General features: G+C 52.0%; 8 protein-coding genes across 9 annotated transcripts; 5 read left to right on the top strand and 3 right to left on the bottom strand.

Moving 5' to 3' along the window:
- Positions 1 to 1427: 1427 nt before the first annotated feature.
- On the top strand, positions 1428 to 3346 carry PV06_00512 (uncharacterized protein). The gene has a single exon (XM_016401018.1). The coding sequence runs from the start codon at positions 1611 to 1613 to the stop codon at positions 3177 to 3179; it is 1569 nt and encodes a 522-aa protein (XP_016268071.1). The 5' UTR covers positions 1428 to 1610; the 3' UTR covers positions 3180 to 3346.
- PV06_00511 (uncharacterized protein) lies at positions 3217 to 7662 on the bottom strand. Its single transcript, XM_016401017.1, has 3 exons — positions 7220 to 7662; positions 5399 to 7137; positions 3217 to 5303 (listed from the first exon to the last, which is right to left on the bottom strand). The coding sequence occupies exons 1-3, from the start codon at positions 7274 to 7276 to the stop codon at positions 5273 to 5275; spliced, it is 1827 nt and encodes a 608-aa protein (XP_016268070.1). The 5' UTR covers positions 7277 to 7662; the 3' UTR covers positions 3217 to 5272.
- Positions 7663 to 8808: 1146 nt separating this feature from the next.
- On the top strand, positions 8809 to 10595 carry PV06_00510. 2 transcript variants are annotated; one of them, XM_016401016.1, is made up of 3 exons: positions 8809 to 9071; positions 9245 to 9988; positions 10041 to 10595. In XM_016401016.1, the coding sequence occupies exons 2-3, from the start codon at positions 9381 to 9383 to the stop codon at positions 10234 to 10236; spliced, it is 804 nt and encodes a 267-aa protein (XP_016268069.1). In that variant the 5' UTR covers positions 8809 to 9071; positions 9245 to 9380; the 3' UTR covers positions 10237 to 10595. The 2 variants fall into 2 exon arrangements, with proteins under 2 accessions (XP_016268069.1, XP_016268068.1); XM_016401015.1 differs by lacking the exon at positions 8809 to 9071 and having other exon boundaries at positions 9116 to 9988.
- Positions 10596 to 11225: 630 nt separating this feature from the next.
- PV06_00509 (uncharacterized protein) lies at positions 11226 to 12751 on the top strand. The gene is made up of 4 exons (XM_016401014.1): positions 11226 to 11557; positions 11648 to 11663; positions 11755 to 11983; positions 12167 to 12751. Exons 1-4 carry the CDS (start codon positions 11545 to 11547, stop codon positions 12299 to 12301), a joined length of 393 nt encoding a protein of 130 aa, XP_016268067.1. The 5' UTR covers positions 11226 to 11544; the 3' UTR covers positions 12302 to 12751.
- Positions 12732 to 14490, bottom strand: PV06_00508 (GTP-binding protein ypt2). The gene is made up of 3 exons (XM_016401013.1): positions 14039 to 14490; positions 13685 to 13952; positions 12732 to 13608 (listed from the first exon to the last, which is right to left on the bottom strand). The coding sequence occupies exons 1-3, from the start codon at positions 14066 to 14068 to the stop codon at positions 13274 to 13276; spliced, it is 633 nt and encodes a 210-aa protein (XP_016268066.1). The 5' UTR covers positions 14069 to 14490; the 3' UTR covers positions 12732 to 13273.
- Positions 14491 to 15125: 635 nt separating this feature from the next.
- On the top strand, positions 15126 to 17771 carry PV06_00507 (uncharacterized protein). The gene is made up of 3 exons (XM_016401012.1): positions 15126 to 15344; positions 15392 to 17050; positions 17100 to 17771. The coding sequence occupies exons 1-3, from the start codon at positions 15328 to 15330 to the stop codon at positions 17344 to 17346; spliced, it is 1923 nt and encodes a 640-aa protein (XP_016268065.1). The 5' UTR covers positions 15126 to 15327; the 3' UTR covers positions 17347 to 17771.
- Positions 17766 to 18693, top strand: PV06_00506 (uncharacterized protein). Its single transcript, XM_016401011.1, has 4 exons — positions 17766 to 17950; positions 18013 to 18071; positions 18128 to 18275; positions 18344 to 18693. The coding sequence occupies exons 1-4, from the start codon at positions 17899 to 17901 to the stop codon at positions 18397 to 18399; spliced, it is 315 nt and encodes a 104-aa protein (XP_016268064.1). The 5' UTR covers positions 17766 to 17898; the 3' UTR covers positions 18400 to 18693.
- Positions 18694 to 19257: 564 nt separating this feature from the next.
- On the bottom strand, positions 19258 to 22954 carry PV06_00505 (uncharacterized protein). The gene has a single exon (XM_016401010.1). The coding sequence runs from the start codon at positions 22493 to 22495 to the stop codon at positions 19481 to 19483; it is 3015 nt and encodes a 1004-aa protein (XP_016268063.1). The 5' UTR covers positions 22496 to 22954; the 3' UTR covers positions 19258 to 19480.
- Between the last annotated feature and the right edge of the window lie 1838 nt (positions 22955 to 24792).

The following is a 24792-nucleotide window of genomic DNA, read 5'->3' as shown; positions in this document are numbered from 1 at the left end:
ACAGTAGTACATAGTAGTACTAGAGGTACCTATTGTAGCACGAGTCGTACACCAAGTACCCAGAGCGCGCTGGAAAAGGGTGGTGTGACCTTTCGGAGAGACACGGGCTTCATGTGCGAATTTGGAGGTCGTCGGGGAACAAAAGCTGAGCGCATGTGGTAGCGGCGGCGGGCGGTGGCAAGCAGCATGTCAGATAAGCGACCAAGCCTCACTCGATAGGCTGAAAGGCGTGGCCTCGTGGGAAAAAAGCGATCGGCTTATCCGTCCACACGGAGTACAATGCACGAGGACTGTAGGAAAACTCGTAGGAGATGATGATGCCTTTGGCCCGTTGTTCGTGATGGTGGTGCCGCACAGCACCTCGAATCACATCCTTGGTCATATGGTCCGCGGTGAGTGCTTCGTGACTATACTACTACATAGTCAGCAGGAGCAGCAGATCGGTCACTCTTACAATACCTAGTATTCGGCAACGAAGGCCAGTGAAGGCATTCTCCGTATGGTGTTACATCCCACTGCACCGCAAAAAGGAAGATACGTCGGGGACTTTTTCGTTGGTCGTGGCGCAGGTGCCGGATTATTGTTGTTCCTCTGCCGGCAAAATCTCATTTCTCTCCAACTGCGATTGACACGGTGCATGATGAATGCAACGAATGACATACAATTTCTATCCAAGGGGCCAGAATGTGATGGTTCGAACTCATCCTTGGCCCTCAAAATCTCATGGATCTACTCATCATGACGACGCAGCTGCAGGAACAATACAAGCCAGTTCCCTCCGTCGACCCAACATCTCAAACTGATCCGTCGTTTGTGATTCTCAGTGATCGTCAATCTGCTGGAAGGCTTGTGTGGCCCCCTATCTCGAGAAAAAAACAGCCGAGAAAGTCTCTTGTCACCTTCTACAAGTCTTGGGTAACGTCTTCAGGAGTGCCTACTCCATGCGAGCTGCTCCCTGAATATACAAATTCTTCTCATGGTGCACATATCGCCCTCCCCCTGCCAAGCGAGATCGTCCACCAGTTGCTGCTTGAAACGTTTCACATTTGAGCCTCCGACATCCCTCCACAAATGCGCTAAAGCCCTTCAGATCACTGATCATTGGCCCGGGGGACATCTTGACATGGAGTCGTGACCAACTGTGTCCCAATCAGTCCCCGTTGCTGTGCTTCACCGCGTTTCGAGAGTCGATTCAGCCGCATATCGATAAGGAAACTCCCTTGAACGAAACGACATTTGTTTAGTCTGGTGAATCTGCCAAGATCGAGGTCCATTGGGGCCATGCATCGATGCGAGCGAGGCGGTGTTGCGCAAATCCACGGAGTACGAGTAGAGAGACAAGGCAAAATGTAGGTCCCGCCTTGCCGGGAGAACCAGTGACCACTTTCTGTCTTTCTGTTCTGTATCTTATTCTTTTCGTCTTTCAACTTCGCTGGCCGGGTACGATTCATTTGTTTTTCTTTTTTCCGCCCTTCCATTTCTGCATTCTCTGAAGGCTGGGTCCTTCAATCTCGTTGTTGGGGTTTTCATACTGGAACGAGAATCGCAGTCGACCTGCTAGAACGTCTTTGCTTCACTTTGCTGTACAAATACTCACTTGGACACGAATCATGCCTCCAAGCAAGATACGATATCGGATAGACAGATCCAGAATTTCCAAGGCCAAGCCACATCTCTCTCGAAGCTCATCTCGCCTTCGTCGAGACGATGGAGAACCAAAACCTGCCACCGGCTTGCCGCCTAACCTCCCAAACACCATACTTGGGAAGGCAGCCAACAATGGCACGGCAGGAGAGGAATCTGAAAGTGAATATGATGACGATAGTAGCAGCAGTGACGATGACAGCAGTAGCGAAGATGATGGCGCGAACAGCTCGAGTGATGACGAAGACAAACCTATTGGAGCAAGTCTCTCACCAGGCGACTACACAAACGACTCTTCAAGTACCAAGACGGCAGACAATCCCTTCCTCCCGAAGAGCACAACGGCCTCGGGTATACCGGCCACCACCACGACGGCGGGCTCAGTGGCAGGGGGTTCCACCAATCCTGTCACTGCTCCAGGTGAGTCGGCGACATCAATCCCCAACATTGCTGCTGCCACGCATACGAGTGCAGCTTCGACATCCAACAGCCAGCCAACCGTCAATACTTCCGCACACCACCCTGCGAACCACACGGCAGTCATCGCGGTCGCGTCAATCATAGGGGTTGTCGCCGTGGCCACCGCGGTCTACCTGTTGTGCCGATACTGCAAGCCTGTACGAGACAAAGTCGCCGCCCTCCGTGCTCGACGCAGCCAGAGACTCGGCGACAACGAGAGCCCACCGAGTCCAGACATGTCCCAGGTCTCCACGGATGTCATAGGGCGCCCGAGGCTACAGGCACTGGCGAGTACTCCCAACCTCTTCAGTGGGGGGAAGTTGAAGAATCCATTTTCGGACCAGGTACCGCTTGCAGACAGCGAAGTAAGCAGCAACGGCCCAACTCTTCGCCAAGTCAGCGTTCCCAACAATCAGAGACCGCCGACTTGGGCCTCGAGTGACAGCGACACCACCTACCCGGCGGACACGATCTTGAACGAGTATGGCCCAGCAGCTTCGTCACCGCTTACACCACTTCCGGCGGTCCCTGCATTGCACCCGACGGGTCTGGCCAACAATCCACCCACGCCGGTCGCAGGGAGACGGGCAGCCCCGCCCCGTCCCCCCTTCCCACGACAGCGAGCCGCCATCCAGCCGCTCGTGCCGGACCCGGTCGGGGGTCTGAACATTCGCGAAAGTGTCTCCTCGCCCACACCGACCGACTTCCCCGTGCCCGGTCCAGCGGACTCCGTCGTGAGCCTGGCCCGTCCGTACAGCCAGTACCAACCTCGCATCCGCAAATCCATTACCCCGTCGGAGAGTGCGTCGAACGGGCCGTTCTCGCCGCTCCCTCTGCCCGCTCTGCCCGCGGCGTTCAACTCGCGCTGGAGCAGAAACTCCTCGAGTGTCAACAACGGCAGGTCGACGCAACTGAGCAAGGGCACGGCCATCAGGAGAGCGAGCGACGGAGATCCCGTGGCGACACCGCGGCCACCGCCCCTGCCGCTTGCCGTGAAGAGATCGAGCGCCGGGTCGGTGGCTTCGTCTGTCTGGTCCAGTGGGAGCGGTGCTTCAGTGAAGGACATGACCCGGTGAAGAGGAGAGCGAATAAAAGAGTGAGGAAAGAAGAAGAGGGGATGTTTGTCCATATCTATTAACGATTGATTCCTCTTTGCCCCTTTCGAGGCAACAGAGTTCAGTCATGATTGTAAATAAAAGAAAACATTTTTGGGGGCAATACGTCCCCGAACAAGCCCCAAAACCCTGTATTGTATCCATCAGATGATAGAACGACTATAACATTTCCTGTCGTGGCCCTTTTTCTTCTCTCCCCTTCTATCAGCCCTGTGACTGCGGTGTTTCGAAACGACAAGGAACGATAAAAGGAAGGCTGATTGTGACGGAACGAGATTTGTTTCAAACAGATGATCCATGGGACAGTGTCCGACTATCCACGCAAGTCGGCGCCGTCCACCTTCCAAACCCTCCGCTCCCCTGTCCACGCACCTACAAGACAGAACACATCATTCGTGTTCTTTGTCCGAACCGATCGAGTCTGTCGTTGTCGTCCGAGTCGTCTTGCACAACGGGGCGTGTCCGCCACACATGTTCTTCACAGAAAAACCCCACAGGTCAAAAGACTGAGTGAATCCCTTGGCATGCTTTTTGAGATTGTATTGGAGAATATCATAACAAGACACTTGTTGCGAAGAACGTCGGAACTGATCGAACTCTTCATTCTCTCCGTATTCAGGGCTCTCATTTCTGTAGATCACCAGGAGATCAAGATTGTAGGCGAAAGTGTGGAATGATTGAGTAGAAAGATATTGTGAAAGAAGGCCATGGATGATGACAAGGAGGAAAGTGACGTGCAAAACTATACAGGATCATTCTGCAAAAACGGCAAAAACTTAACTAGGATTTATCTCCCATAGGAGCCTAGTTAAGAAAATCCCAGTCGTGTAAGGATTTTTTTCCCCCAGATGCCTCCCAACTCGGGACCAGTGAAGGTCTTGAACCGATCTATGGTACTCGCTCTGGAATCTCCCCTGTCGCAGCGCTTACAACTTTTTCTAACCCTCTCCAGGGACGCTTGTATTCCTCCTATGTTGTCCTCCCACTCAGGTTGTCGTGACCCCCTCAAGTTTGGCCCCCAGAATTGATATCCCACTGTTGTGTTGATCCCACTGTGTTTTTTGACCAAGTTGATTAGTTTTGTTGATTGACCCGGTGAATTGATCCTCGTTGAAATTCAAGTCGTGATGTTTTAATTGTTGAACAATTAAATTGTTGACTGAACCGCGGTTCGAACCCTGTGTCCATCTCGCCTAGAAGGAAGCCGCTGACCACATGGCCATGTGGCCTTGACCTGAGCTCCTTTCTAGGGGTCTTGGTGTGTTGAGGGTAAAATTCAACTTTCACAATGATATTCTTTGATTTTTTTTCCCCTGTTGCCCTTCCCAGTGGGCCTCCACAAATGTCGCTTGGGAGGACTTCATGGACAATGTTGTCACCTTTTCTGGGCTTGACGTGGGTGCCTGCCTCCCGAAAACCGTCTCATGCGATCCCCTTTGCAAGGCTCGCGAACAGTACAGCCACTTTCCGTCACCCAGCAGACAGCACGTTTTTTTTTTAAAAAAAAACCAACCACCGTCCTCGAATATGTCCATGACCTACCAGCAACAAGCAGCGATGCGGCGAAGGGCTTCGACCTCGGGTCATATGGGCTCGGATTCGTTTCGGGATATGGGGACAAGCAATTGCCACATCGGTAGCCTCATTATCGGAGAGCAAGTACGGGAGCTCCCAGCCCGCACAAGTTTTGTTGAGATTGAACCTGGATTGTTCGAAACTGATATCGTTCAAACCGAGGACCGGCCCATGTTGGCTTTCACTTTTTCCCAAGGCAGCCTCCATCCATCAGTCCTAGGTCGATATGTTATTTTCCGAGAACGGCTTTTCAATGCTTTCGCTGCTTCCTCGAGCCCTTGAGAAGTGTCCTTTCGATGTCAAGTGCTCTACATTCAGCAGACCCATCACATTTTATCAAATGATGCTGACTCTGACATGATGCTTTTGCTCACAGGAGGCTCGATTGCTGTACCATGGATGGATGTTTTGGAGCGGAGACGGAAAAGGCTTATAGACCTGTACGTCCCTTGAAAAATTATTCACACATGTCCGTCCTTTCAACCACTGGCTTTTGGTATTCTCTTGAACCTGTGCCGTAATCGGTCCGTCAGTAATCCATAATACTCATGCACGTGCTTGGACGGTAGGAACTCGTCGAGTGCAGGGCTTTAAAAAAAACTCACCACACGGGGTCACAGTATAGAAAAGTATTCTGCATCCGCTTTACTTGGCCTCTGATCCACTCGAGTTGGCCCTCCCGCAGGTCGATTGGTACCGCATCATCCTCGGGTTCAGCCATCCGGAAAACGCCGCATACGTACGGGAACAGTGTCCAGCCGCCTGATGCGGCCGCCCGGGATTTGTAGAGCGGGATGTGGTGTGGGACGGTCGTGACCTTGCCCGTCGTGGGGTGTTTGGTGGTCTTGATGGGGAACTCGACCTCGTCGCTGTAAAGTGGATTTGTCACCACGGTCGTGGAGCCCAGGTGGAAAGGGACGCAGTCGCAAACGGCGTCCACGAGACGTTGAACGGTCGCGTTGATCGTGAGGAGAACCCGCTGGTTCTCCGTGGTCGCGAGGAGGCTCGGGACGTCTGCGAGAGCCTGTCGGATGACTTGGAGATTGACCAACCTGCTTTGATTGTAAAAGTTGGACATTTCGGCAAAAATCAGGTCGGGCCAAACGGTGCATCGCTCTCCATAGAAGCCGGCCGCGCGGACCGAGGGGGGCGCGTCGTCGCGGTGGACGTACTGCGCCAGCCAGCTGGGATCCGTGATGGACTGTCGCCACTCCACCAGCAGATCGTCCAGCTTGATGGCTTCGAGTATGATGGCTTCGTAGACGTCGTGATTGCGCTGCCGTTGCCGTTCCCCTTGACGCCGGATACCCCACAGACGGGCTTGGAGATTCACGACTTGCATGACGATCAACTCGAGCTCGGAGGCCCTGGTGGGCGGGAGTGAAGGGTCTTCAAAGAGGTTCTCGGCACCTGGCATCAAGCGACTTCGTGTACGCAGAGCGTGCAGCAGCAGGGTCCCTCGGGTCGCCTTGGCGAGGCCGGCACTGATAGGGGTGTCGTAGTTCCCCCTGCCCCTGATCTGCGCGAGCGCCAGAGCGCCTTCTTTGTGCTTGCCAGAAGTGACCGGGACAGGGATGTAGTGTTGCACCATGGAATCGTACAGGTCAAATATGAGGATCGTCATGAGTAACTCGTCCATCTTGTTCGGGGTCGGGTTTTGAATGGCTTTGCGTGTGGCCGTGAGTGCTTTGGTCATGAGCCTTCGTGCCGGCCGAGTGTCGCAACCCTTTAGGCACCACATCATCGTTATGTTGACGGTGAAGGCCGTAGTGACGAACCTCAGGGGAGAATCAAGGGCAGCTTGGAGGAACAATGGCTGCCACATCATGGCAAACCCATTGTGGATATTTTCGTCGTAGATTGTACCAGTGTAGTGGTGGAAGAAGAAGCATGTCGACGCTTCTTCCGAGTCCGGCTTCAAGGTGAAGGTAAAGCCGATAGGAGGCATTGTATCGGTGTGGACAGGGTGTGTTTGCAGAGCCGTATTGTCCTCTTCGCTCTCTTCTGTTAAAGGTGGACTGTCATGTTGAGGATCGCTAGTCGGCGCCGGCGCGGAATAGATGACCCATTGAAGTGGTTTCTTGAGACTCTTTGATCGTGGTATGAGAGAACTGCTACTGCTGCTGCTCGACAGAGATGATTCGGCTGGGCTATTGCCGCTTGAGCTATTGCTGCTCTGATTGTCAATGCAGGGCATCGAGTCTCGCAAAGCATTCTGTTTCTCGACCCGCTGTATGATCACCTTATTCTGGCTCCTATGAGCGCCATCAAAGACATCTGCATACCCTGGACAGGTTTGATGCCGGCGCGTACAGTTGTTGCAGGATGGCTTGTTTTGGTCGCACTGGAAAAACTTAGCGATGGTGTACGGACTTCCCCCGACGACACCAAACTCTTTGGCACTTGAGTATCATTAGCCCACATACCTTGACCCGGCGAGTCCTGCACGCCTTACAGCCTCCGCTAGGACCATGATAAACCATCGTATTGATGAATGATGATTCAGTCTCAAGAGAGTTTGCTGCCAGGGCCAATCTCAGGAAAGATCGGCCTCATCGGGCTACTGCTATCGCAAGGAATCCCTCGATATATACACACTCCGTACGGAGCACATGAACCTCCTCAAACCACCAGATAGTCATGTCGAGCATCAGCCACCATCAACACGTTGATCTATCTTGGCCTTCAAGGCGAGTCGGTCGACGAGGCACCGGTAGCTGTGGCTTAGTAATTTTCAGGCGGCCGGTAGGGGATGTAATGCCGCCGTCGGGGAATGAATAGTTGTTTCGTCGTTAGAAAAAAATGACCATGTTCTTGTTTAAAGGGGAAAACACGTGTGAGGACAGGGGGGATAGCGAACAAGCATGTCATCTCTGAAGAAACGAAATACGTTGTCCCTGTAATGTATGAGAAACTCCGCCTCAAAAATGAAGCGGACGAATCGCAAGGGACGTCTCTTTTTGGTTAGTGTGTTGCCAAAGTATATCTGTGCGCCATAAACGATACGGATACGAACGAATACGGAGGACAATCCGTACTGTGGGTTAGACCTACTGTAGATTCTGAGGGACGTACTCCGTACATTGAAGACTTTGCGTCAACGGCCGTAGGACCCCTCCGTGTCATTCATAGCCGCTGCTGAATTAACAACACAGCAATAGGCTGGAGTTCCAGGGCTGTGCCAAATTCTCTGTACTTTTTCTTACTCCAGTGTAGACGAGACACTACAGGCGTGCGAGAGGTGGAGCGCTGGTCAGATAAGCGGTGGGATTGACTCCGTACCAGTAGCAGCAGGTGGACTCTATGCTGTCAGGGTTTATTCAGGCAGCAAGCATTCGAAGGGCGAATCCGCAATGGTCACGGCGGCGACAGCTTCCAGCAGCCTCAATGCGGAAGGCTGCGGATGAGCAGAGTCGAGTGTCACAACAAAGGGTTACTACATTTTGTTACAGAAGCGCTCGGCCCGCGGCTTCTTCTGCTCGTAACTCTTTAACTGGCAGCTTTCCGATCATACTCATCTTTAGAGTATCCAAGCAGGAATTATGCATACGATATACGGAAAAACGAGACACGAGCAGAAGATGCTTTCGCGCTTCGGCACGGATTAACTATTGCGACACAAAGTGGTGGTCCACCGTATTCGATACGAGTACAGAGACCGAATAGGGGGGATCAAAGACGTGGAATGGGTCAAGTAGCCAAGATTATTGGTGATTTTCCTTAGTACGAGACAACATTAAATCTATTTCTGGTTCTTCACTGCCGTTGTACTTCTTTCGACTTTTTCGCTTCGTGCGCGACGATCGGAGTTGGAATTGAACCGAACATGGTGAAAAAGAGGAGCTTGATCTTCAAACGCCGGCAATCGAGTGTCCTCGAATCATCACGGTTCCTCTTGGCGGACATGTGAGGCCCCCGGTACCGAAGTCTATCTCGTGGATCACATTGGGGGCTGTACGGACCTACAATACATACAGGAGGATGACTAGCTGCAACGGGAAAATTCCTTGATTGTGCACAAAGCACATGGAAAGCCTGATGCCTGGCTCATTTCCCTATCAGGCTCCGGCTTGCGACTTGGCTCGAGCACAATCCAACACATGGCGTATCCGCATATCAGTCTTGGCCATAACTGCGCCCATTTAATTGCATAACCTGTATCCAATTTTCCCCAGCCATAGGGCTGGTGCAGCAATGTTTGGTGATTTCACAGTATGAAACAATACGGCCGGAGAAGCTCCAATGGAGCCACACTCATTGAGAAGCTCGAACATAAAGGTGAGGTCCGCCCATTTGGATGTGCCATTCCATATCCAACTCAACATCACCCCATCGACAGCAATCGCCTGAGCTCCTTATCTCTTATCCATCTTCTTTTCCTTGTGTTCGTTTAAAGCCAAATATTTTCTCAAAGACATTGTCAACATGTCTAACAATTGTACTAAACTCAGCGTCGAATGTCCTGTCGAACTCTCGGTGTATGGCTATCTTCCGAGTATACCCGCCAATGGCTTCTTTTTGGGCTTCTTTGCCCTCTTCGGCCTACTCAACTTAGGTCTCGGCATCAGATACAAGACGTGGTCTTATATGGTTGCTCTGTGCCTGGGCTGTCTGACCGAAACTATTGGTTATGTCGGTCGAATTATCATGCATAGCAATCCGTTTGCCGACTCGGGTTTCATCACTCAAATCTGCTGCTTGATCATCGCCCCGGCCTTCAACTCAGCAGCGATCTACCTGACTCTCAAGCATGTCGCATTGTGCTTTGGACCCGAATATTCCTACATCAAGCCTCGCTTCTACACCTACATCTTCATATGCGCAGACTTCATCTCCTTGCTCCTTCAAGCAATTGGTGGAGCATTGGCATCAACGGCCGATACCCAAGACGAACAAGACCTCGGAGACAATTTGATGATGGCTGGTATCTCCTGGCAGGTTGCTGCTCTGGCATTCTTTGCAGCAACTGCCGCCGTATATATCGTCCGGGTGAAGCGAGGCATGCGACGCACTCCGCTTTCCCTTGAGGCCGCTGCCACCCTGAAGGACACCAAGTTTCGACTGTTTGCTCTGGGTGTGGTGACTGCTTGGCTCACCATCTTCATTCGATGTGTCTACCGTATCATTGAAATGGCAGGTGGCTGGAAAAACTCCATCATGCAAGACGAGACCGGATTTATAGTCCTGGAGGGAGTGTGAGTGCATTTTATTCCGACCTGTGAACTTCGGTGGCTAATATTACTGTAGAATGATCGTCATCGCGACAGCATGTCAAACCATCTTCCACCCCGGATTTTGCTTTCCTCGACTCTCCTCCAGATGGACCTCAGAATACAGTGAGGTCGAAACCACCAAGGCCTCACAGGATGTTTCGATGGAGGATTTGCGAACAAGCGACACTGCATACACAGGTGGACGACATGACGGCTCGGCGAACGCTTGAACCGGGATACAGTGTTGTCGAGAGAACCAAAGTGAAAAGAGAGACATTAAACGACACGCAATGTAAATGATACCTGGAAAGAGGAGGACAATAGGGAGATTTTGTTATTTACCCGTCACGAGCTTCATCGTGATCGGCGTTGGATGTTATGATATGAGCGACAATGGTCTGGTATAGCTGGACTACTATTCAAAAATCAATCACATGTATGACAAGAAATCCACTTTGACTATGCATAGGTGATATTGTATTTCTCTCCCAGGCCCAGTGGAAGGGTTGCACATCATAACGACCAGAAGGAAATGTGGCGCTTTTCGGAGTGTACGCGTCAGAGCCATGCAGTGTGCTCTCGATTTTTGATAGCGACAAGAAAAATTCCCTGCTGCCTGGTCAATATTTCCTCTATCTCGCAAGAAAACATCTCTTGGCCCATAGCGTTTTCAAGGCGTAGAAAGGCTGACTCTGTCAGCGCCGCGACTCGGCTAAGAGTGGGCTTGTCCGAGGCGCATCTCTGACAAGGGAACAATGTCAAATTCCAATGAATCAAGTATGGTCAAGAGCGAACTCGGCATCAGATATACCTTGCGATGATCAATCAGAGAAGCTTGCCCAGGCGGGAAGCCAAGGTGTCTTATACACGGAGGACCTCGTACGGAGTAGATAGGTACCTAGGTTAGGTACCTGACCTAAGGGTAGGGATGGTGTGCCTTTCAACGAGGCTGAGCACTCACTCACAAAACACTGCCAAGCAAATGGCGGGGCAGGTCGATCAGGCTGCCCCCTTTGGCGCTGCTACCAGGCGCTGTACTGTATTACGAGTATTTGTGTGTCCCTACAGTACAGTTGGTACTGTATGTGCGTCATTTGAACATGGAATGACTTTTACTCCCCCCCCACCACCAAAGAAACCGGTGCCGTCATTGTCACAGTGACAGAGAATAGCAAAGCAAAAGCGACCCTGATCTGACTTGGTCCATCAAAAACGAACTACCTACTGCACTCTCCACCAACAACACATCCTGCTCGGTTTCCATCACTGCATCACGCACGCACAACTCTACTTCCTCTCTTCTCTACACATACACACACACACACACTCGACTACGTTCCGCGCTCACCATCAGTCAATCCTCCTCTCCTGCACCTCGGCCGGTCATTCACACCACCACAACCGTCGCCCCCAAGTGACACCCATCTTCCATCGATCGAGAGATAGAAATCACCCCTCCATTCTTCCGAAACATTCTCTTCTCCCACCAGGCTGTATACGGGGATTTTGAAAGACTCACCACCACCACCACAACAACAATGTCTTGGCAAGGTACGTCGCCGACTCATCCTCCTTTCTGCTACACTATCTTTGCACGAGTTTCCTGCAGGGCAAATTGCTAACCTTTCCGGCATCGCACAGCATACGTCGACCAAAGGTATCCCCGTTCCCCTCCCCAGGACGCACCCGAGCCGTTTCCCTTGGTGTAATCTTGATTACATGCTAACATGCCCCGCCAACTTTTCCAGCCTTCTCGGCACCGGCCACGTCGATAAAGCCGCCATCTTCAACACAGAGGGGAATTCCGTCTGGGCCAGCTCGCCGGGCTTCACCGTGACGCCGCAAGAGATGCAAGAGGTCGTAGGCGCGTACAAGGACACCTCGACACCCAAGAAGGTTCAGTCCACGGGCTTGCACATTGCCGGGCAGAAATACATTGTCATCAAAGCCGACGAGACAAGTTTGTACGGAAAGAAGGTCAGCATTCACTCCCCCGGTTTTTCCCCCGGGTTGTCATTTCCTTCTCTTCTCCTGCTTCTTTGTTGAACGAACCTGTCCCTCTTCTTTCCCAATTGATCCGGGCCTTTGCCTCGGTGCTCGGTATTCGGTACAGAATGGACACACGTATACTGACGAGACAATTCACCTTTTGTCCATCAGGGCCGAGAAGGAGTCGTTATCGTCAAGACGAAACAGGCTCTCCTCATCACACACTACCCAGAGACAATACAGCCCGGCACAGCCGCGAACACCGTGGAGAAACTGGGCGCCTACCTGGTCAGCGTCGGATACTAAAACAAAAAAAAACACCAACCTAAACCTGATGGGGACGCGCCGCCGATGTGTGACGGAAATCACAAAGACAAAAAAATTTATCGACCCAAAGAACTCCCCGGGTTCATGGAAAAGGGGGAGAAGGACCGACTCTTTCTCTTCTTCTCTGTGCAGCCTCATCGAGGAGCAGAAGACGACAACCGACCCCCAGAAAAAAGAAAAGAGAAATGCCGGCGGCGCCAAACCAAAGGTCATGAAGGACACGACATTGAGCATTCATTGAAAGCAGATAAACTTAACTCGGTCAACATTTTTTTCTTCCACACACTCCTCGGTCCTCCTGCTGGGTCTTTTTGGAATTACATTAAATGATGAACATCCATCCAATCAACCTGACCCAGTGCACAAAATCGAATCAAGAGCAGTTCATTGTGAATTTTTTGTCCCAAAAAGAAACAATCGGCTTGTTTGTCTCTCTGGCATCGTTGTTCGTTATTGATTGATCCTCTCAAATCGTAGTCCGCAGAATTTGATCGCCCCGAAGAACCGCTCTCTTATTGACTCTTGCAGTCAGTTGACCCATGCTTAGCAAAATAGCGTCACAAGTAACACACGAAACCATCAAAGAGGCGAAAGAGGAGCAACCAGGCAATTGGCAATGTTGGACAGTCGGTTGCCCTAATGCTTTCTTTATCTGCTCTTCCTGTATAATAACCCTACAAAACGCCCGGATACTGCGTGACCCGTTGCTCGATCCACCATCCCCCCCTTTGCAAATCACAAAAAGTCATCAAATCCTGCTGGTCGGATCTTCGCATCATTATTACGCTTTCACTTTACTGTGTCCTGCGCTGTTTCAAGGGCCTCGAAGAAGAGAGGCTGCTTCACACCTGCAAACTGCCCTTGTGAACACTGCCCTTTGAAAACACAGTGCGAGAAAATGCCCCCGGCCTGTCAACAAGAAATCCAGTCCACCTGCACACGGCTTGCCGTTTAGCAACACTTGCCACCCATGCCTCCGGACTGGTTTTGTGCGACGTTGACACCACCGGGACCAGCCTGGGACCCGCCACCGGAGCCGGTTTCTTTCGAACTGTCGATCAACCGCTTCTTGATGTCCGACGCTAACGAGTAGAATGCTTTCTCGATGTTGATGTTCGACTTGGCCGAGACCTCGAGGAAGGGAATGCCCAACTCGTCAGCCAGTGCTTGTCCTTGTTCCGTCGACACTGCCCGCTTCTCTTCCCAGTCGCACTTGTTCCCGATCAGAATCTTGTTGACTCCTTCACTCGCATGTTGCTCGACATTTGAAAACCATGTCCTTATGTCTGTACGGTCAAAAAGCGGGTTAGTCTGTCGTTGCCTGGAGCCACGCATCATAAAGGAGGGTGGAGGAGCCCTTACTGTTGAAGCTCTTCTCGTCCGTCACATCATAGACCAACAAAATACCCATGGCGCCTCGGTAATATGCGGTCGTGATGGTCCTGAATCTTTCTTGCCCGGCAGTGTCCCATATTTGTAGTTTTACCCTTTTACCATCCAGGTCGATCGTCCTAATCTTGAAATCTATACCGATGGTGGTGATGAAACTGGGAGTGAAACTGTCTTCGCTGAATCGCAGCAAGCAGCATGATTTTCCGACGCCAGAGTCACCGATCAGGAGCAGTTTTATCTGGAAAAGTTAGTACACGGTGGTCAAAAGGTTGGCGGGAGGACAGCTGAGCGTCGCGGAACGGGGGGGGGGGGGGTTTGTCGTACTAAGAAGTCGTAATTCCGTGTGCCTGCCATTGTGAGGCTGTGTGATTTTGTATGGGAGAAAAGGGTTCGAAATGCAGTATATGCCAACAGCCTCTTGTCGAGTTACGGGCTGGCAAATCCGACGAAACACTTGTCCCTCGGACGGGAGAATTCGAAAAGGACGGTGCAGATGGCGGTCAAACGAGGTGTGACGCAGGGAGGTAAGAAGCGGATAAGAGGTAGAGAGGTTTGAGAGATGTTTTAGGTGGCGGTAACAAGCAGATTGAAGCCTTGAGAAAACAGAGGATCAGGTGGAAGTGATGGGACTGCGACAAATGATGTCGCTGAGTGAGTGTCGGGATGTTGGATGCTCTGGCGTAAGTCAGTCAGTCAGTCACTTCAGGCGAAGTACGGAGTACGACGAGTCCTTGGTCGTACTGGAGAGAGAGAGAGAGAGTGGCTGGAGATAATGGGCTCCATGGGCGCATTAGGCGCAGGCGAGGGAGTAAAGAATTATTTGGGGGGGCGAATGACCAGGCATTAACCTCCCTCATTCGCCGGTCAAATTCATAAGCGAACGTTGACGGATAGGGAGCAATTGCTGCCACCTGCACCGGCGCAGCCTCGCCAGCCTCGTCAGCCTCGTGCTTCTTTAGGGAATATCAGATTCCATTGAGTCCAGTACAACTTATGTCTTTTCCATTACCTTCACCACATGGTTTGTGGAAGCTTCGGAGTATGCTATCAAGGTACATACAATTCAGCCTCTTTCAGATCGGCTCCATGATGATTTATTGGCAGAAGAAAGGGCTATTATTCCACAAGAAGGAAATGCCATCTTATTCACTACGTCTTCTTGGCTAGAATTAACCTACCTAACGTATCTGAGTTCCGTGGCTGCTTGACAGTATTACCACCAGTCTGGATGTTATTGATGTCAACGACGGCGCGACGCTGATAGTCTGTGGTGCCCTTCTCTTCGCTACTTTACTCGATGGATCTCGTGAGACAAAAGCACCTCGGAGTATTGTACCAATGACGTCACCACCAATCGTGTCTGTTTCTGCTTCGTTGATAATTGTTTTGGAGGCTTGTGCTATCCGTATCTTTTTGACAGCTTCGAGAAGACCTTGTCATTATCTGTCCTGTGGAAGGGTCCCTGCCTTGTTGACAATGGCATAAAAGAGCAAAATGCGCCATACTTCCTCTACAACTTTCATGACAGATTTTCGTTCGAGGAGGGTCGTACTGTGACCTTTTGACTGACTCGGTCGAGACTCGATCAATCTAGCCTGCATATTGTGCTCATAATGTCCTTCGTTGAAGAGTATGCACAACCTCATTTCTTGGAATTTTATCCTGACATTTTTGCAGCGATCTTCGGCGCGCTGATGCCGCACTCGACAGATTCCAGTTGAAAGATGCCGAGGAAAGAGTTGCAACAGCCGGCGCTGAAGGACGTGAAATCGCAGCCAGCGCCGAAGACGACCCACGCACCACTCAGCTGAAAGCCCTTATCAGATCTCTTTCCACCACCTCAAGCTCGAGACCCTTGATAAGCCGGTCGAAGGTCCGCAGTCTCCTCTCCCAAATCGTAAAGAAAGAAGACGGACAAGGTGCCGCAGTAGCATCAAGCTCTGACGTGTCAAATCTAGAGTGGGTGGCTGCTGGCAAGGCGACCGCACAGGTGTATGGGCTGCTATTGAACTCGCTCTTGGACTACACGATCCCTCTGAGCGAGTCTATATGGTATTGGGACGACATACTGGGATCTTATTCAAGCATTGCTCTCTACACGGTTCAGACTTCCCCCTTGCGTTTTTGGAAGCAGGCAAAAGATGTCTACGCCGATGCACGACAAAGGTTTCGTGCTGGGGCCGATCTTCGTGCTTCGGCTCGGGAGGCCACCGACACCTTGTCGGAAAACTGGAAGGAATTTTACAGGCTGGTTCGGAACAGTGTCCGAGAGCGATCCTTGGCTCAAGCACAGACTAGAATACTTTCGCCCTTTTCAATTGCACAGATCGAGGTTCGGAGGAACTTGCAGCAGATCAAGAGCCTGAGGCAGTCAAGTTCCGCTACCATCGGCCGGCTGGTCCGAGAATGCCTTGTTTTTGACGGAGCACCAGATGAACGCAAGCCCGGTGCATTGCCCCAAATGATCAATAGCCAGGAGGAGGATTGGCAAACTACCGTTGCACGGACGGTATGTCTACTGGATTCTGCCACTAGGGCGCTATCAGATGACGATAGCTATGTCCTCGACCCTACCACGGCCTCAGCAGCTGAAGTTGCCTCTGCCCTTATCAAGATCCTTGACGAGCATCTGCCGAACCAAGAAGCAGAGGCCAAATCGATGCGTTCAAAATATGGTAAACCATCGCGTCTTGTACGGTACTGGATCCCAGCCGTGTGCTTCCTACTATCTGGCACTACAATCCTAAGGATAGTGGTCAATCGAAAGGCCGAAATCGCCCAATGGTTTAGAGAATTCGGGCAAACCTGCATCGACTTCTGGGCCAATTGGGTGCTGGACCCCACCAAGAAGCTGATCGGAACCATTCGCCATGACGAACAAAGCGAGATCGCCATCCAGAGCAGGGACAGCCTCAAGGCAGATCGAGAGAGCTTAGAACGAATGGTAGTAGAGTTCGCGGTGCAAAATCCCGACAATGGCACGAAATTTAGCGACAGTCAGATCGCGGAAATTCGGACCAAAGTGAGAGAGGGTGATCTTACTCCTGTACTCAAAGCATACGAAAGAGAAATGCAAAGCCCCATCAAAAATGCCATCATGGGACAACTTGTTCGGACACTCCTCATTCAGGTCCAGAAGACCAAGGTTGATGTCGAGACCGCCATTGGTGGCATTGATTCTTTACTCAAGAGTCAGGAACTACTGTTTGGATTCGTCGGAATAGCACCCGGGGTTCTTATTTCCTATGCACTCGTCCAGTGGCTACGTGGTATGTTCGGGGGTCGTCGAGGCCTGCAACAGGGAAAGAGAAAGGGCGAGGCTCTTCGACTTGTTAGGTATGTCCAGAATCTTCATCGTCACAATTCAGGCTAATCGCGATCCCAGGAACATCGATCGAACATTGACAAATGCCGACGTCGATGAGGACGGCATCATCTCTGAGGAGAATCATGGCATCTTACTTTGTGAATCGCATCTTCTGCGTCAGCGAGCAGCTGCGGTTCTGCCGGGAAACACGAAGCGGGAATTTCTCCAGGATTTGAACGATCTACTTGACATCAAGGCTGGTGTTGGTCGGCAGATCAATGTCCTGAGGCGGATAGAATGGGCCTATTCCAAGTGGCTGAGATAGATTGAGCGACCTCATCTGGACACGCTTCACCTCGACATGTTCACTCTTCACTTATCATTGAAACGTGAATCTTGACAGGCAGCATAGAGCCGTTGTACACACCTCCCTCACTTGTACTTCACCTGGCCATCGTCTTCCTTTTAGTGTCAACATCCGGGACACATTTCTGTCGATGTTTCGCTCCGTGCCGTTCCTGCCTTTGACAGGTTGTTCAATGAGGGTTGCCAGATAAGTTGCTCCTTCATGCGTAACTCAATACTGTATCATCACAAATGTGCAATACTGGCCTTGCGCGGTTTCCGTTCTGTGAGGAAGGCAGGTACTTCCCAAATGGAAGGCGCCATCTCTCTTCAGGGCGACTACATCTTCCCGGTCGGTTTCGTTCCTCTTTGCATTCTTTTTCTCTCTCCTCTTTTCCACCTCAGCCACCCATCACTACAAATCGACATCTTTTATGCAAAGCCGTTACGATTCTTACTTTTCTCAGCACCAGTCGATCAAAGAAAGCCTCTTCCGGCCCAAATCAATCCGCAGGCCCCGGGCTCAGTCGGAATGACTGGCCTCATTGGTAAAGCCAAAGAAGCTTACCACAAGGCGAAGCACGGTCAGTCTTGCCACTCGGCACGCACATGTTGGCGAGTCTCGATGCTGACCCATACATGACAGATCTCACCCACAGTAGTACGCCCTACGCTAGCCATCACCACCCTGATGATGTCCTCGACGTATGTTGTCTCCTCGTCCTGTGTGCTTGAAGATGTTTCTAATGATTCTTGAGCAGCCATGCACCTTTCCCGACTGCGAAGCCTTCCACAGGATGGAGACTCAAGGGCTCCTCGCGGCTGTCGGCCCTGGAGCCAGAACTAGAATTTCCGACCCAGATTTCGTACTGAGACATCCTGAGAATTGGATCATCTACCCAGACGAAGGTTTGATCATCCTAGAGGCCCCGCCCTCGTTTCAGATTCTTTGGGAAAAGACTGACTGGATGGTACAGGTGGAATGCACAACGACACAACTGCCCCGCAGGGGGTGACCAACACCGAGAAGTGAAAGCATCTGGAAAGACAGATGATCAAGTTTGTCATGAGAAGAGACGATGGCGGAAGTTGCGCTTGACCTAAAGGAACAAGACTGGATGGAGTGATACAATAAGAATGATACCCACGAAGAGTATTCTTATCACATAGCATCAGAGAGGTCTGCTCTCTTCAAGAAGCACCTTGCACAATCGACGATTGACATTGTTATTCCAATTTCTTAGGCCCATTCTGCGTGGTTGTCAGTTTCGAATTCGGTTTCCCATACTGACTTGGGATCGTGAACGATATTGATGGCGACATCACCATGCAACTAGGGGACAGGAATGCTCATCACCTGGAGGGAGGAAAAAGAGAAATCTACCCGTAGCCTCGGTATCAAGTTCCTCTTGAATTTTAATCCGGTACCCAAAGATACCGAACAAGGGTTATTCACCGTGGTCGATCTGACTTGACTTGACTTTGGATTTGATGATCCAAAAACCACAAAAATTCCCCTTCTCATCCCTTTACCTTGCTCCTTCTCGTTCATAGATTAGAAACCCGACCATTACACACGCCTGATACCGGATACCTGACCTGTGCCGTTTTGCTCATCGTTGGCTATGTACCTACCTAACCCTTTGTGTGTTCCATTTGCAGCTTTTTTTTTCCTCCCCAAAATACGTTATAGGTAGACCAAGTCCCCTTGATCCAAACCAGGGCACAGCCCAATCCAACCCTTCGAATCCCTGGAATCCATAAATGCACCCATCCATGCTCACTAGGTACCTTTTCTGTATACCTCTGCTACAGCTTTGTTTTTGTTTTTGTTTCTTGTTTTGTTTCGCTCACAAGTATCCAACTTCCCACCCCCCCTCCCCCTTTTCCCCTCCCAATCTCCCAGAGGTGTCATCAAATGCCAAAATGTGCATTGCACACACACACACACACACACACACACACACACACACACACACACACAGACAGACAAAATAACAAGATCAGACGCCAAAGTTTTTAACATCATGTCCGTATCACTTACTCGACAAGACAACACACAGTCACAATCTGGGGTTCCTCGCGACCTCTTTTCCCTTTACCGGAATGTAGCATCAAGTCATGGTTTCCGTCTTCAATCTCACTCCAAATCCTGTCGGAGGATATTGTGTTTGCGAAAATGAAAAGGCAAAAGATGCGTCGTTGGTCGTGGCATCAATGTCACCACCACCACCACCACCACACACTTCTTCGAGTTTCTTCCAAAACACCTCGGCGGTGTAATTCGCGGCGTAACTCTTGCGGCCCAGCAGCGCCATGCCGTGTATGCAACACTGGGCCTGCGTGTAGAGGACGGCGGGGGTGGTGTTGTCCCTGACCCACCGGCACGTGGGGTCCGCCCGAGGACGCTTGTGGCACCACATCCAGTTGATGAAGATCCGACACGCACTGCCCATGGCCCGGACCAGGATGTCGGTCCAGGGCTCGGTGAGGATGGCGCTGCCGTTGCAGGCAAAGTGGAACTCGGGGTTGTTGGGGAACACGGGCCCGTGTTCGGACAGGCTCGCCTGGGCGATGCGGGCGATGGCGAGGGCGTTGTCCCTGCGCAGCTCGGCGAGGAGGTCGCACCTGCGGCGCAGGTCGCGCTGGGCCTGCATGGTGCGCTGCTCGGCGTCGATCTGGGAGACGGTGTCGGCCAGCAGCAGGCAGCCGTAGTGCCAGTGGCCGTCGAGGATGACGTACCACGACTGCACGTGCGGGGGCAGGTCGTTGTGCGACGACACGCAGTCGACCATGAAGGGGAGGTAGGTGCGGTTCCAGTGGGCGTAAACGTCGAGCGCCGCCCGGATGGTGGCTTCGAGCGCCGACGGCGACGCGCGCCGCGACGCGAGCGTCTGCAGGTGGGCCACGCGCCGGAACATGAGCACCTTGACGGGGATGGCCTCCTGCAGGATCTGCGCGGCCTGCTCGAAGCTGCACGGCCATCGCGCCGGGGAGGGGAGGCTGAAGGGGTCGCTGTGCGCGCGGGCGGGCGTGAAGGTCAGCAGGTACGTGTCCCACAGGGGCGCCGTCGTGGAGTCGTGACGGTCCTGGGACGGGGAAAAGGAGGCGTAGGACGGCTCTTCCGGTTGGCCTTCGCCCAGGGACAGCTTGTCGAGGCTCTCGCGGATCATGGCGCAGTCTTCGTCGGGGATGACGAGCGGACGGCGAGTGATGGCCGACGAGGTCGTGTCGCACATTACGCCCAGCCAGAAGAGAATGTTGAACGTTTGTTGGTCCTTGAGAGCCAGCTTGGGTATTGGGTTGGCGTCATTTTGAGGGGCTGAACTCCTGCGCCTGTACCTTTCCACTTTGCGTCGCCAGGAAAATAAATTTCGCACGGCGGTCTCGAGATACACTGGAGGTGAGGCGAGGCCTTCGAGCTCGGCGGTCTGGAAGGGATCCCATTCGGTTTCGGCTGCGCCGGCGGAGAAGGAGGCGTTGCCGCTGCTCGGGTACTCTCGATCGGAGGGCTCTTGTGGGTTTGTATCGCTGTTCTGCGAGGATGGTGCATCTCCGGTCGACTCTGTACTCGGCTTAGGGCCTTGGTCCCGGGGTCGTTGGGTAAGGGCGAAGAGCATGTATGCTAATATCACTTTGAACGAATCGATTTCGGTCGTATCCTGAATCGCTTTGCGAGCCTCGTGCCACAGGGTTTTTTGGATCTTGCACTCGAAATCGGTCGAAGCTGGAGAGTCGTTCGGTCGGACACTTGGCGGTTGGAGGGTATTGTTGTTCTGCTGCCAGGCCTTCATCCTAGAAAGACCTTCTTTGCTGCGCCAAAACGCGTTGTGGGAGCTGTGAGACCATTGACTTGCAAAGGCCATGATGGCTGAGTTGAGAGCGTTGGACGCCGCTTTATTCTCCGTCGCGCTCAGCTGTCGTCCTCTGAGGTGCGTAAATGCCGAGTCGAGTCGTGAAACACGCGAAAAGATTCGATTGTCACCAAGGCGAATTGCGGCTTCTTCTGCGGTTGTTCCTGGACCAGCTTGGGAAATCAGGGTTGCGAGTTCAGTCTCATACGGACAATTTTGTTCAGTCACCCAGCAAGACAGGGAATTCTCGAAACTGTCGTGGTATATGCGCAAGAGCCCGCTTGCGATCATAGCCTTCATCGCACCGTCTGCAAATCGGACCTGGTGGCGATTCATCAGAGGACTAGAGCTTTGTCGTCTGTTGCTTGAAAGAGAGGTTGAACTGGTTGAAGCCCGTCGCACAGAGTCACCAAGTGAGCCTTCCTCGGTCTGTTTGACGCCGAAGACTGCACCACCATGTTGATTGCGCCCTTGGGATTTTGCCCGCTCATTTTCCGGCCCAGAATCCGAGCTCGCAGATGCGCCGCTGTCAGACGTGTGGGAAAGAGCGTTTCGTTCTCTTGAAAATATCGAGTCATAGCTTGCTGAGGATATGCTGGTATCGAAACTGCGCAAAGTAGGTGGCTGGAAATCGCTGCTCGTGTTTTTTTGATATCGGATGCCTGGTCTGCTACTGTTGTTGAATGTGGGAGAGGACTCATGATGATTGCCATGCCCGGCATGAGGGTATTTCAACTTGGGAGAACTATTGCTAGGGTCGGGAGAAGGTAAGTGAGGGATAATGGATGCCTCCGATGCGTGCCCATTGCTGTGGTGCTGATGGCTGAAGGTATGCCTCTCCCCTAGTGGAACTGGCCCAGACGGGCGAGATGGGTGCTGGGCCGTGGAAGCAGACACATCGTAAGGCTGCTCTGTAGTAGTCGCCCAGGCCGTATCTCGCTGGGACGTCGCGGACTCTAGAGCAACCGCTGTGGATTCAAGTTTCCTCTTGACTCCTTTCGGAAGACCGTGGCGAGGAAGAGAGCGAAGCCAGTCGAAGGTGCATTTCTTGCCAGTTCTCGTACAATTGGAGCAGGCTTCGCAGGTAGATTTAGGGAGATTGATTGCGCCCTCGTCGTTGAGAGGAAAGTTGGCCACGCGCAAGGTGCCGGCATCACATGCTCGTCGACTCTTGCGACACTGGTCACAACTCTGATACTGGCGCCGTGCGGTTTTGGAATAGCCAGGGTTGCTACTGTTCGAGGAGAGTTCCTGGCTAGGAGCGATGGCAGCCATGGCCGCAGTCAGTCATCCTCGTACAGCGGGATGAGCGGAGGAGTCGCTGACAGAAGCTGACGGTATGGGCAGCGGAGGGTTTATCGTGGAAGAAGCACCCTCCAGAAACGACGAGAGTGGCTCGGGCACAGTAATATGACACGAGCAGAGTCTGCGACAGCCACTGCCAACTCGGTATTAGTATAAGAGTATCACAAAGTCAAGCCTCAGCCACGATGGGAGGAGCAATCATTGACTTGGGCCCGGACACGGCCGTGTGTAACTCTGGCGCTGGACTGGGCTTGTGTAGTACTCCGTATGTTGGGCTCAAATTGCGGATGTGAATACAGGTTGCATCGGGCGCTTTCTCTTGATGACTCGCAGTGTTGTTTTTGTTTCAGATATTACAGTGTCGATGAAGGTGACAAAAAAGGATTGACGGATCTCAAGTGTTTGATGAGGTGTTGAAGCGGGGGTGTGTTGTCTTATGGCGAGAGTTGGTACGCAGTAAATACGGAATAGTGGCCCTGGAAACTTCTACTAATGGTGTCCATTCATCGAGGATTAAATAATTCCCACTGGCAGGGATGTCGTGACGACGAGACCCTGTAATGGCTTTCCCCTCCAGGAAAAGAAACGTTGCAGGGATGGCTACAACAATGATCCCTGTTCCTTGACAACCTTGGAATTGATGTCCCCTTGCCTTGCTCTGGAATACGCGTCCCCGTACTGCATATGAGTGTCCGTATCAGCCTACAGGATGGCTGCCGGCGGCTTTCGAGATGGACGTCCTACTCGTCTGCGCCTACGACACCACTGGGACATGCTGGCTACCCATGACCACCCATGGCCACCCACAGAGACCTTTTCCAGGTCCTAAAGGCTCCATACATTGGCTCCCTTTGCCTGTTTAGGATGGGGGTTGGTGGGGATGGTCACCCCTAGGAAGCCCCGTTGCACCCAGAGTACCTCCGGAGTACCCACGGAGAAATGTACTGTATAGTGCAGCGGCAACGGGGCGTATTCTACAGTAGGTGCCAAAGGTAGGCTATGCCAATTAACGAGGTGCCCAGAAAAACTTCAAGAGGTCACGACCTAAATCAGCAAACTGTGGTTGCAGTTGATCGAGCTGCGTTGCACAAAGTGTTACATCTCTACGGCGTAGGCGACATGGAAATCTACTTCAACGCCATTTTCATCCAGAAGGTACAGTACAGCACAATATGTAACTACTACCTAAACTACCGGTGGGTGGGGAGTGTCTTCTTTGGCTCGCGGCACTGGGAATCAACTACAAGCGCCCCCCTAAACCCCAGACTGCTATGTACGGAGTACGCCCCCTACGCCTACAAAATCCTGGTTGGTGTACGGAGTAATGCAAAGCGCGGGAGCCAGAACAGGGCCGTTCCTTGCTCCATCGCCTGTCGTGATCACCGATCAGTGTTCCTCTCACTGTACGGACACTCCGTCCATACCGCTACAGTATATTCAACTAGGTGGCAGGACAATATGATCTATCACTACCCCATGGTTTCGCCAACAACCAGCCCCGCCAGTCAATGTACCAAAGACTCCGTACAACCTTAGTACTCTTCGGAGATGTATTGGCTTTTCCGAAGTTTGCGCAAATGGCCAATCTCGGTCTTGGTCTAAGTGAGGCTGTAGCGTCCTCGCGAGCATGATCAATCTATCACATGCATGAGCAATCCAAGATTCTACTGTCATCAGCCAACACTATGGGTGTGTGCACCACACATAACCCTCCTGAACAGTGTCTGGATCTGCACATCTGCATGACTCGCTCCATCCTTGTCTTTGCGCCATGCATTTCTCTAACATCATGACACGGCGCTAGAGCTGGAAAGATCGTGGACCGAACTTACCGCACATGTAGCTCTCAAATCACAGTGTGAGGATCTATGCCCGCCTCACCGCAGGTTGATGGCAATGGTGGCAACGTCTCCAGGAGGAGAAAAGTATGTCGACCTATGTTGCTTATTCGATGCCAAAGTGCCGCTGAGAAATGGCCCCGAGCGCCACCACTATCAGGAGAACATGTGCAGACACGGAATATGAAGGTCAACGCGGAGTACCTACAAACCTGTTCTTCTCAAAGATGCATGCATGCATCCAGCACATTGACATACAGCAGCGAATCTACAGATCCGAGACATGACTAGTGAGAACGAGCCTGACAGACTGACAACTCATGCAGCCATGCCGATTAGTAAATTCCAAACTACTGTGGCAGAAATAGCCACACCAAGGAAGAGGCACCAATGGCACATTGATCGAGAACTAACAGCAGACAAGGTCTC

The sequence above is a fragment of the Exophiala oligosperma genome (genome assembly GCF_000835515.1).
Source record: "Exophiala oligosperma strain CBS 72588 unplaced genomic scaffold supercont1.1, whole genome shotgun sequence".
NCBI classification, from domain to species: domain Eukaryota; kingdom Fungi; phylum Ascomycota; class Eurotiomycetes; order Chaetothyriales; family Herpotrichiellaceae; genus Exophiala; species Exophiala oligosperma.
Note: the sequence above shows the minus strand (reverse complement) of the source record. Positions and strands in the feature narration are given on the sequence as shown.

What these genes read in the sequence shown, in the direction of transcription:
- PV06_00507 (XM_016401012.1), top strand. An exon ending in GAGGCTCTTCGACTTGTTAG is followed by an intron (nt 17,051 to 17,099) that starts GTATGTCCAGAA and finishes TCGCGATCCCAG; the next exon opens with GAACATCGATCGAACATTGA.
- PV06_00509 (XM_016401014.1), top strand. An exon ending in CAAGTTTGTACGGAAAGAAG is followed by an intron (nt 11,984 to 12,166) that starts GTCAGCATTCAC and finishes TTTGTCCATCAG; the next exon opens with GGCCGAGAAGGAGTCGTTAT.
- PV06_00512 (XM_016401018.1), top strand. Translation starts at nt 1,611, where the DNA reads ATGCCTCCAAGCAAGATACGATATCGGATAGACAGATCCAGAATTTCC.
- PV06_00505 (XM_016401010.1), bottom strand. Translation starts at nt 22,495, where the DNA reads ATGGCTGCCATCGCTCCTAGCCAGGAACTCTCCTCGAACAGTAGCAAC.
- PV06_00511 (XM_016401017.1), bottom strand. Translation starts at nt 7,276, where the DNA reads ATGGTTTATCATGGTCCTAGCGGAGGCTGTAAGGCGTGCAGGACTCGC. An exon ending in GCAGGACTCGCCGGGTCAAG is followed by an intron (nt 7,138 to 7,219) that starts GTATGTGGGCTA and finishes AAGTTTTTCCAG; the next exon opens with TGCGACCAAAACAAGCCATC. An exon ending in CTATACTGTGACCCCGTGTG is followed by an intron (nt 5,304 to 5,398) that starts GTGAGTTTTTTT and finishes ATTACGGCACAG; the next exon opens with GTTCAAGAGAATACCAAAAG.
- PV06_00510 (XM_016401015.1), top strand. Translation starts at nt 9,219, where the DNA reads ATGTCTAACAATTGTACTAAACTCAGCGTCGAATGTCCTGTCGAACTC. An exon ending in TTTATAGTCCTGGAGGGAGT is followed by an intron (nt 9,989 to 10,040) that starts GTGAGTGCATTT and finishes ATATTACTGTAG; the next exon opens with AATGATCGTCATCGCGACAG.
- PV06_00508 (XM_016401013.1), bottom strand. Translation starts at nt 14,068, where the DNA reads ATGGCAGGCACACGGAATTACGACTTCTTA. An exon ending in CACGGAATTACGACTTCTTA is followed by an intron (nt 13,953 to 14,038) that starts GTACGACAAACC and finishes TAACTTTTCCAG; the next exon opens with ATAAAACTGCTCCTGATCGG. An exon ending in GGACGAGAAGAGCTTCAACA is followed by an intron (nt 13,609 to 13,684) that starts GTAAGGGCTCCT and finishes TTGACCGTACAG; the next exon opens with ACATAAGGACATGGTTTTCA.
- PV06_00506 (XM_016401011.1), top strand. Translation starts at nt 17,899, where the DNA reads ATGACTGGCCTCATTGGTAAAGCCAAAGAAGCTTACCACAAGGCGAAG. An exon ending in TTACCACAAGGCGAAGCACG is followed by an intron (nt 17,951 to 18,012) that starts GTCAGTCTTGCC and finishes CATACATGACAG; the next exon opens with ATCTCACCCACAGTAGTACG. An exon ending in GATCATCTACCCAGACGAAG is followed by an intron (nt 18,276 to 18,343) that starts GTTTGATCATCC and finishes TGGATGGTACAG; the next exon opens with GTGGAATGCACAACGACACA.